The sequence below is a fragment of the Argopecten irradians genome, chromosome 14, assembly GCF_041381155.1.
Source record: "Argopecten irradians isolate NY chromosome 14, Ai_NY, whole genome shotgun sequence".
NCBI classification, from domain to species: Eukaryota; Metazoa; Mollusca; class Bivalvia; order Pectinida; family Pectinidae; genus Argopecten; species Argopecten irradians.
Window position 1 is genome coordinate 25416012 of NC_091147.1, and position 11828 is coordinate 25427839.

Genomic DNA, 11828 nt, shown 5'->3' on the forward strand with positions numbered 1-11828 from the left:
AAAATAAGGTATTTCTATGGAAATTAGTCATTAGTTTTAGTTTTCAGTATATACTGGTAAATTTGAGAGATTTAATACAAGGGTTTCGAAATTCCAAAACGATGTAGGTAAAGTGCGATTTACTGTTGATAAGCCCCACCTTCCGGTGGTAGTGAGGTAGTGTTGATTTTATTGATGTCATAATTACCGAAAGGTGGGACTAATCAACAGTAAGTTGTACTTTACCTGCATCATTTTGGGACCTTGAATCTGCTTTATTACTAGTCTATCAGTTTAAAAAAAGAAGGCAATCTCCCCTCTTTTTCAACAGTTCATAAATATATGCAGGAATCATACAAAAAAATCTTCAAAATTCAAAATGGCCAGATGTTTAATTGTCAAAATTTCAAGAAGGCCACCTGTTGGATTTTCTTCCAAATTTGTCCTTACAGGTTTTTATGAACCTTGTTTTACTTTGAAGTAAAAAGTCCAAAGGGCCCCCTAAGTACATATGTACTTGAGAAAGTCTCAAAATTGAAGATGGCGACCAAATTAGTTGGTACTGTATAGTTGTAAAATTTCACAATTTACTGTTTGGAATTTAATCATGGGGCTTTATTTCACGAATCATCTTCGTAGCCTTTGAAAGTACCATCCACATGACTGACTGTGTTATGTAAAACTATGAAGTATATAAATTTGGTGGTGTAGTATTTTTCACGAATTTAGATGAATCTACGAAATTTGTGGAATTGAATCTCCCACGAATATTTTTTGCCAATGAAATCCTAAACAGACATTTATTTTTTGTTTCTTTTGGCCTAATATGAAACGACCAATAGGATTCCTACAACAGTGAAACATATATTCCCCTGGAATATTATGCACATATATGCATCTCAGAAATCATTAGGAATATCTTCATTTATATCATGTGTGTCTCCAATCTTCCATACTTTCCTCTTGCTCTGATTGGGTCATATACGGTATAATCAAATGTTTTGTTTGTTTGGGACTTTGTTGATTTGCCTTCATTGTTGTGCATGAAGTGTTGAATATACATGTATAAACATATATTATGTATATCTACTCACAAAAAATGTATCTAAATATATACACTCATTCTCGTATATCAAATCTGTAACTTCTGACCTAGTGTGATGGTAACTGTATGCTGCGTACGTGTATTACAAATAATCAGCATGCGATGGTGGCATTGTACATACTAATAATAAATCATGTCTGAATTCTTTATCGCAAGGCAATTAAGTTATCAATTATGTCTAATTATGGTTAGTTTGAATGAAAATCATAGATAACATGGCCTTAACTGTCTGGATTTGACTTGACTTGTTGGAACTTGATCAGGAATCAAATTTTATTTTGTTTTTTAGCCCACCATCCATCAGATGGTGGGACTATTCACAAATCGCTTTTTGTCCGTTGTCCGTCCGTCCTTCCGTCCGTCCCTTCCGTCCCGTTCCGTCGTTAACAATTCTTGTTTCGCTATCAGAAAGCACTCGCAAGGGATCTTTCTCAATATATTCATATGTAGGTTACCCCTAGGGCCCTAGTTGTGCATATGCATTTTGGGACCAATCTGGTTAACAAGATGGCCGCCCAGGGCAGCCACTCTTGGATGTTTGATACTGAAAGTTTGTTATCGCTAATTCTCAGAAAGTTGAAGAGATCTTTCTCAATCTTTTCATATGTAGGTTCCCCTAGGGGCCTAGTTGTGCATATTGCATTTTGGGACCAATCGGGCTTTAACAAGATGTACCGCCAGCGCAGCCATCTTGGATTTTGATACTTAAAGTTTTGTTATCGCTATTCTCAGAAAGTACACTGAAGGGATCTTTCTCAAATTTCATATGTAGGTTCCCCTAGGGCCCTAGTTTGTGCATATTGCATTTTGGGACCAATCGGTTAACAACATGGCCGCCAGGCAGCCATCTTGGATTTTAATACTTAAAGTTTGTTATCGCTATATCTCAGAAAGTACTAAAGGGATCTTTCTCAAATTTCATATGTAGGTTCCCCTAGGGCCCTAGTTGTGCATATTGCATTTTGGGACCAATCGGTTAACAAGATGGCCGCCAGGCAGCCATCTTGATTTTAATACTTAAAAGTTTGTTATCGCTATTTCTAGAAAGTACTGAAGGGATCTTTCTCAAATTTCAATGTAGGTTCCCCTAGGGCCCTAGTTGTGCATAATGCGTTTTTGGATCGATCGGTCAACAAAATGGCCACCAGGCAGCCATCTTGGATTTTGATAGTTAAAGATTAATATCGCTATTTCTCACAAAGTACTGAAGGGATCTTTCTCATATTTCATATGTAGGTTTTCCCTACGGCTCTTGTTGTGCATAATGCGTTTTTGGATCGATCGGTCAACAAAATGGCCGCCAGGCTGCCATCTTGGAATTTGATAGTTAAAGTTTGTTATCGCTATTTCTCACAAAGCAATGATTTTATCATTATCATATTTAATTGTTGCTTTTAGGCGATCTTGATGTGCATATCTTCTATTATCGATTTGCCGCCAGTCTTCTATCTTGAATTTGATTTAACTTAAGTTTTTATCAATAATTCTCACGTAAGTTACTTTTATATCAGTCTTCAAATTTCATTATGATTCGGGTCCTATCTGGCCCTAGTGTCATAATTCGATTTGATCGATTTACCTCAGAACCATCCGGAGCCATCTTGGAATTTGACATTTGCTATTAATCTTAATGTGACTTGAAGTATAAATCTTTATTTGACCTTGATCTTAGAATTTGACACCTCTTTCCATATTGGTTTTTGATTTGGGACTATTGTTAGTATTAATTAACTTAAGCAATATTTTATCTATGTGACTTGTACAATCTAAAAAATTTTTTTTTTTTTTTTTTACTTTCTTTTTACTTTATCAGTTGTTTCTTAATTTGACCTTATCAGTATCATCTTAATTTGACTTTATCAATATTATCTTAATTTGACTTTATCAATATTATCTTAATTTGGCTTAATCAGAACCATCTTAATTTGACATTTTATCGTCTTAATTTGACGTGATCAATATCATCTTAATTTGACTTTATGAGAACCATCTTAATTTGACATCATTATCGTCTTAATTTGATGTGATCAGTGCTATCTTAGTTTAACTTGACCAGTATCATTTTGACGAGTTTCTTTGTGCTTTCCATCCAATTAATCATCATTAATTAAATGAAATTCTTGAAAAAATTTATCTGAAATAATGTCAAATATCTTGTTTTCTATTTTGGAGGAGTTGCCATGGATTTTTATCAGCTCTATTGTTTTATTTCCGATTTTCTTGTTGCAGGATGCCAGTTTAGAGAAATTAGCAACAGAAAGTGAACTATTGGAGAAAGCATACGGACATTATTTTGATTTGAAAATTGTGAACAACGACATCGAAGAAACTATTAGAACTTTAGAACAAGCGATTGACGAGGTATCGTCGACACCTCAATGGGTTCCAGTCAGCTGGGTGTATTAAGGGAGATAATCCATACAGCTTTGTTACGTGAACAATAGCATTAACAGGTCAAATAGCCTATACAATTTCTGTGATCTGTTTATAATTATTAGAGAATACAAGAAATTAACACTATCTGTGCATTCCTTTATCCGTTCGTACCAGTTGTTCTGTATTGGTACGTTATTGTTTTGGTACATTATCGGAATACTTCTGGTTACTTGATCTAATTTGCACTATTCTTGAAATTTGAATATTTTCTGTCATTTTCAAGAATATTTTGATGGCAGATAAAAAGACAGATCAACAATACAAATGGAATGCTTCTAGAAATGAACCACTTGGACCAGTTTGGTTCCGTTGGTTTGGGTCGGCGTTCCATTACGATTCCTAATGGTATAACTGGTATGAATACGATAAAGGAAAGCACGAGATTACATTACCAAGAATGGTGGTGCTCTTATGAAATTCTGTTTCCGTGGTATTCAGGGTGATGTAAAGCTGTGTCAATGAGAATCTTAGGTGGAGATTGTAGCAAATCTTGTGATATTTAATGTTATATCTTACTCTGATTATATATACAGTGGTGTACTATAATGATATATGTAATTTGGAGAATATCCTAGTTGTAAAATTTTACCGGAAATACGCTCAGATATTGTCTAGTGAAGTGTTTTTCTGGATCACTGATACCAACCAGCCAATCAAATGACATTTAGAATTACTTAAAAGCACTAGAAGTATCATTTCCTTCTTACTTGTGACTGACTTAAACCAAAATATTTTATAGATTTGCTGTTTGAAAATTCAGAGGTGAACAGTATTTTTCCTTTCAGTTTTGCAACAGGCATCTCCAAATGTAAAATTTGACTTGAAATTCCTTCCTAGCAAAATCCTTGCAATCAAATATCATTTTGATTCAAATTCAAAAAACTGAAGCCTCAATGTTGTGAATTTAATGCCATGCGAGACTAAATTCTACAGACGATCAAAATTAGTGAAATTAAATCAATACAAAACTTTGATGTCTGTAAATTGCAAATAGTTACTGTGGCAATTAATATTGAGGTTTTTTTGCATCAGGTTGTGCAAAGATAAGGTGGGTTTCATAAAAAAACAGACTTTTGAATGGATACAATAATCACCAAGCATGCATTTTTATTGATTCTATGAAGAGATTTTTTATAAATTTATCAACAGGGCATGTTACCGTGTCTGTTATTAATGTATATATATAAACATATGTAGAGAGACATACATACTTTTGTTTTAATATAGACTAGAGTTTTTCGTTTTATAGAATTCTGTTGATAATATCTTCTCAAAGACCATGTTCAATATTTATTTTATTCTGTTACAAGTTACAACTGTTATTTATTCTCTATCACAAGAAAGTTCTCCAATCCTGCCAGAATGTTATATGGAATTGATTGTGTTGAGAAGTTCAATAGTTTGATGGGCCACACTCTATAAGGGGACATAACTGCGTTTGAAACAGTCGAATGAGATCGTAGGAAGCAAAATGTGAGATAGGTATTTTTCTTCAAGAGTGAAAGGAATTGTTCCAAATTTATGAATTTGAAGAATGACCCGTTACCAAACTGATAATATTTGTAAACTGAATGTCACAGGGACAAACATATTTGTTTTGTGTAGCTGTATTTTCAGATTATACAGGTTTAAATTGGTTGGAATACACAGGATTTGGATAAGTCAAGGGTCACTTAGGACAGGTTTTATGTGCTAGTGTACCGTATTTTTGTGCGTATAGTGCGCAGTTTTTTAGCTCACCTGGTCCGAAGGACCAAGGTGAGCTTATGCCATACCGTGGCGTCCGGCGTCCGTCGTCCGTCGTCCGTCCCCGTCCGTCCGTCCGTCAACAATCGACTTCTTCTCCATAACCGCTGGTCGGATTTCAACAAAATTTGGCTGGTAGCATCCTTATGGGCTACTAACTGAAAATTGTACAAATGATGGGTCTGACCCCCCAGGGGCCTGAGGGGCGGGGCCAAAAGGGGTCAATTTGGCTATTTCCATATAAACGACTTCTTCTCTGAAACCAAGCATGGGATAGCACCCATAATGCAATGGTAGCATCCTTATAGGGTGGGGATTCAAAATTGTACAAATGATGGGGCTGACCCCCCGGGGGCCTGAGGGGGCGGGTCAAATGGGGTCCATTTGGCTATTTCCATATAAACGACTTCTTCTCTGAAACCAAGCATGGAATAGCACCCATAATGCAATGGTAGCATCCTTATAGGGTGGGGATTCAAAATTGTACAAATGATGGGGCTGACCCCCCGGGGCCTGAGGGGCGGGGTCAAATGGGGTCAATTTGGCTATTTCCATATAAACGACTTCTTCTCTGAAACTAAGCATGAGATAGCACTCATAATGCAATGTTAGTATCGTTATAGGGTAGGGATTAAAAATTGTACAAATGATGTTGCTGACCTCCCGGGGGCTGAGGGGCGGGGTCAAAAGGGGTCAATTTGGCTATTTCCATATAAACGACTTCTTCTCTGAAACCAAGCATGGGATAGCACCCATAATGCAATGGTAGCATCCTTATAGGGTGGGGATTCAAAATTGTACAAATGATGGGGCTGACCCCCGGGGGCCTGAGGGGCGGGGTCAAATGGGGTCAATTTGGCTATTTCCATATAAACAACTTCTTCTCTGAAACTAAGCATGAGATAGCACTCATAATGCAATGGTAGTATCTTTATAGGTTGGGGATTTAAAATTGTACAAATGATGTGGCTGACCCCCGGGGGGGCCTGAGGGGCGGGGTCAAAAGGGTTCAATTTGGCTATTTCCATATAAACGACTTCTTCTCTGAAACCAAGCATGGGATAGCACCCATAATGCAATGGTAGCATCCTTATAGGATGGGGATTCAAAATTGTACAAAATGATGGGGCTGACCCCCAGGGGGCCTGAGGGGCGGGGTCAAAAGGGCCAATTTGGCTATTTCCATATAAACGACTTCTTCTTCTGAAACTAAGCATTGTATAGCACCCATAATGCAATGGTAGCATATTTATAGGGTGGGGATTCAAAATTGTGCAAATGATGGGGCTGACCCCCAGGGGGCCTGAGGGGCGGGGTCGAAAGTGGCCAATTTGGCTATTTCCATATAAACGACTTCTTCTTCTCTGAAACTAAGCACGGTATAGCACCCATAATACAATGGTAGTATCCTTATTAGTGTGGGAATTCAAAAATGTGCAAATGATAGGCTGACCCCCGGAGGCTTGAGGGGCGGGGGTCAAAAGTGGTCAATTTCCATATAAATGACTTTCTGTGCAACTTAACATGGGATTACGCTCATAATGCAATGGTTACATCCTTATAGGGTTTGGATTCAAAATTTTGCAAATGATGGGGCTGACCCCCCGGGGGCCTGAAGGGTGGGGTCAAAAGGGGTCAATTTAGCTATTTCCATATAAACGACTTCTTCTCTGCAACTAAGAATGGAAGAGCACTTATAAATGCAATGGTAGCATCCTTATAGGGTTGGGATTTGAAATTGTACAAATGATAGGGCTGACCCCCGGGGCCTTAGACGGCAATAGATGCGAGGTCAAAAGGTCAATTAGGCTACTATTTTCATATAAATTACTTTGTCTCTGAACCTATGTATTGGATAGCATATTTGTATGGTATCAATAGCATCATTGTATGGTTGTGATTCAAAATTAAACTTTGGGAGTCAATTTTGCTTATTTTTCTAATTGTCTGAGTCTTGTGATAATTATACTAACAAAAAACCAGGTGAGCGATACAGGCCCTCTGGGCCTCTTGTTTCATAAATCATCAAGTGAAAAGTTGGGGTGCGCACTATACGCAGGTACTTGCTTATATCTTACTATTTCTTGGTGTGCAGGTACAGAAATGTACATCCCTCTTCAAAGATACCACTAAAATAAAACTATCACTGAAATGAGAACGCTTAAAGTATTACATAAGATATGGTATAGCATTAATATAGGTAAAAGTTTGAAAGTATAAATATGTAATTAATTGAAGTAACCAGCTTTAATTTAATTTCTGTGTGGGAGTGTTTCCATCTACAAGACAATGATATATGTGACAACACAATAATGTTAATTGCAATATCTCATTAGTGTTAATTAAGATATATTCACAAAACAATATGGCCGACTGGTTATGTGAAAAAATAATTTCTCAGGTGTTCCTTAAAAACTTTCACTTCTTTACTCTGAAAGTTTTTACGAAAAATCAGGACAGTCTGTAATGAACAGAGATTGATACAAGGTTTAAAACTATAAATACATATATAACGTTTCACAGGAAGATAGTAGACTATATATTTACAATTAATGTTTATATTATTATATTATATGTTGGAATCAGAGAAAGTTTGCAGTCATTTTATGAACTCAAGGAGTATTATAAACATTATAATTTACTATAATGTTAAAAATGATTTCTCTGATTTTAATTTACAGAAAATAACAGTAAAATTCATTTCACTTCCTAAAAAATTTCAGAAAGAATTTTTGTACTCTTTTATAATGTATCAGCCATAATCATATCATTTTATCATAAGACTAACAGTGGGAGAATCAAGTTTCTAACTCTTGCAAGAGAAACAAGTTCTCTAACTCTTGAAAGAGATAAAACTTCCCTAACTCTTGAATGAGAAGCAAGTTTTTCAACTCTGCAGTTTCTGCTTTTCATTCTCATTTTATTATAGAATATATTGAACAATAAATATATGGTTCAGTTCCCTTCCATTTAAATTATATCATTATCATTTAATCTAGAAAAGATAGTAAACTATACATATTGCAATAATTTTTTCACCATGAAATTCGAGAGACCTGTCCTCAGATGTATCGGTCATTACATCGTGTGTTCGTTGGTGAATTCATAGATTTACCTTTCCTATGTACAAATGTTCAACTATTTCTTTTGCCACTCTTTAAAATATTCACACTTTGATACGTCAAAATATTATTTCAATGAAAATATTTCAGCTGAGTTGTAGATGTAGCATTTAAGCAGAATATTTGCTGTTATTACTGTGCTTTCAACTTAAGTCTATACACAAAAGAGTCACAAATAGGTTTGATTTTCACAGGTCTTCCAGTTTAATTGGAGCTTTACAAATTTTTTTTTCAATTATTCAAATTTAAATCAAAATTGATATTGTTCTTTGCATATGTATATAGGTTGGAAAAAAACTAAAGATTAACTGATGAGATTTATATAGAAATATTTTGGACAAGTGTTGATTTTGTCACAAAAGCATCAATACCCTGTGTGAGAAATCAAAAAGAGTTGTCACCGCTGGTAAAAAGAATGTATGCATGTATATAAATATTGGTCTAAAAGATATTTAAATGGAAAATATAGAAAACTGCAATAAAACTGCTGATAAAAATAAAACTGCATGTTTGTCATTCTTATAACATTGGAAATAATTTATGTATATGGTAATTGGCCTTTCTGGGAAGGGGTGGTTATCACATGGAATACAGTTCCAAAATCGCTCTGGAAGGGGAGGTAATCATTTGGAATACTGTTCTAAAATAGCTCAAGGAAGGGGAGATAATCACATGGAATACTGTTACAAATTAGCTCAAGGGAAGGGAAGTAATCACGTGGAATAATCTTCCAAAAAGATAGAGAAAGGGAAATAATTACATTGAATATTGTTCGAATTAGCTCTAAGAAGGGGAGGTAATCACATGGAATACTGTTCCAAATTACCTCAAGGAAAGGCAGGTAATCATGTGGAATAATCTAATTACATTGAATTTTGTTTCAATTAGCTCTAAGAAGGGGAGGTAATCACATGGAATACTGTTCCAAATTACCTCAAGGAAAGGGAGGTAATCATGTGGAATAATCTAATTACATTGAATACTGTTCCAATTAGCTCTGGGAAGGGGAGGTAATCACATGGAATACTGATCTAAAATAGCTCAAGGAAGGGGAGATAATCACATGGAATACTGATCTAAAATAACTCAAGGAAGGGGAGATAATCACATGGAATACTGATCTAAAATAACTCAAGGAAGGGGAGATAATCACATGGAATACTGATCTAAAATAACTTAAGGAAGGGGAGATAATCACATGGAATACTGATCTAAAATAACTCAAGGAAAGGGAGTTAATCACATGGAATACATATCTAAAATAGCTCAAGGAAGGGGAGATAATCACATGGAATACTGATCTAAAATAGCTCAAGGAAGGGGAGATAATCACATGGAATAATGTTCCAAATTAGCTCAAGGAAGGGAAGTAATCCTGTGGAATAATCTTCCAAAAAGATAGAGAAAGGGAAATAATCACATTGACTATTGTTCCAATTTGTTCTAAGAAGGGGAGGTAATCACATGGAACACTCTTCCAAAATAGCACTGGGAATGGGAGGTAATCACATCGAATACAGTTCTAAAATAGCTCTAGGAAAGGGAGGTAATCACTTGGAATATTGTTTCAAAATAGCTCTGGGAAGGGAAGGTAATCACATGGAATACTGTTCCAAATTAGCTCAAGGAAAGGGAAGTAATCATGTAAAATAATCTTCCAAAAAGATAGAGAAAGGGAAATATTGTTCCAAAATAGCTCTGGGAATGGGAGGTAATCACATGGAATACAGTTCTAAAATAGCTCTAGGAAAGGTAGGTAATCACATGGAATACTGTTCCAAAATAGCTCTGGGAAGGGGAGGTAATCATATGGAATACTGTTCCATATTGCTCAAGGAAAGGGAGGTAATCAATTTGAAATTTCTGTTCCAAAATAACTCCAAGAAAGGGGGGGGGAGGTAATTACATGGAACATTGTTCAAAAGTTCTGGAAAGGGGGTGGTACATGTACAGTTCCAAAAAAGCGTTAGGGAGGGAATAAATTAGCCCTGGGAAGGGGATTCCATCACGTAGAATAATAGAAATCTCTTAAAAGTGGAGGCAATTACATGGATGTTCATATTCTTGGAAACTATTGGAAAGGTTTATAAACACGTGTCCTTAGAAAACAGAGGAAGCGGGGTAATCACATACTAAAGCAAGGAATTCAAATACAGTATTCTATTGACATACGTGTAACCAACAACAATTAGAACCTTCCATTGTTCGAGTTATCCCCCTTAGGCCTATACTCAACTCGATTATCCGGCCGGCTACTGTAGCATTTTTGTTAAGATTACAAATTAAGATAAATACTGTTGCAGCAAAAAACTCACTCACTTCTCTACCTTAAGCCTTCGATGTAAAAAATACTGATATGAAAAATTATGTTGAAAATTCGTTATATTAGAAGCAACTAACATAAATATGACTTTTTAATTGGCCACTTTGTTTATAAAACGCTTATTTAACAACGAACTTTCAAAAATTTCTCTACTAATAGTTGGTACTTTAACTTTAAAATTAACTAAATTTGGCGATATATCTTTAGGTCTTCTCACAAGAGCAAAAACATACGTTTTGTTGTGGTTTCAAAAGGAAAATCAGTTGCAATTATAAGTTTATTTTAAAGGCAAATTAAATTAAAGATTTTCCTCAAGTGTTCAGTGGCAGCCATCTTTATCAATATCGGAACTCCGAAGTACAATGTAAGTATTTTTTTTCAACTTGGCTTTGCCTTAATAGTATTTACTAAAGTAATCGTCATTTTGTTTCATGTTTACTACTTTTATCAAAAAACAACACCTTTATTGTATCGTATGTCGTTTTACAAAAAGAAAAAATGCAAAGAAAATACGAACGGTATGTTTCAGCTCTGTACTACTAAAGGGAGACAAACCACCAGTATTCCGTCTTTCCATATTACAGTTACCTCCATTGTGACGTCATTGTTTTGTGAGCGAAATTTACGTCGTTTTCTCAGAAAAGTATGACGTTACGCTTGCAAACACATGACGTCACAATCATTAATTAACAATAGTAGATAAGTCTGTAATATGTAAAAAAAAAAAAAAATAAAAAAAAAATAAACATGTATATATTAACACAACAAAATGTACTTCCGGTTTTGAATGTCTGATTTTCGAAAAACCAGCCAGGTAAAATCATATCAAATAACATCAATTAGAAAAACTGGTCACATCAAACCATCATATAATGTTTAAACATTGTGTTGATGCAAAAATATCATGTTTAAAAGAATACACTTAAAAAGAAGTTAGCCAATGCCTATAAACCGGAGGTCCCTCTGCCTGTCAACAAAGACAAAGAAGGAGTTTCCAATCTCTATGTTTCTGGTGCACGTAATAGCTTATAACAGTGTACTTGTTATAATGCTTTGTTTAGACAATATTGATGTTTTCTTCTCGTTTCCACTCCGGAATCATCATATCTGATCTTGA

The 11828-nt window shown here is 35.3% G+C and overlaps 1 protein-coding gene across 9 annotated transcripts in view; it reads left to right on the top strand.

Moving 5' to 3' along the window:
• Positions 1-5631, top strand: part of LOC138307937 (peripheral plasma membrane protein CASK-like) — a 203639-nt gene extending 198008 nt beyond the window's left edge. For 5 of the 9 annotated variants that reach the window (XM_069248865.1, XM_069248870.1, XM_069248866.1 and 2 more), the window contains one exon: positions 3314-5630. In XM_069248865.1, the coding sequence (XP_069104966.1) occupies positions 3314-3490 (177 nt within the window). In that variant the 3' untranslated portion in view covers positions 3491-5630. Of the gene's footprint in view, positions 1-3313 lie in introns of all 9 variants that reach the window. The other 4 variants (XM_069248867.1, XM_069248869.1, XM_069248873.1 and 1 more) reach the window with 2 other exon arrangements.
• Positions 5632-11828: the final 6197 nt, after the last annotated feature.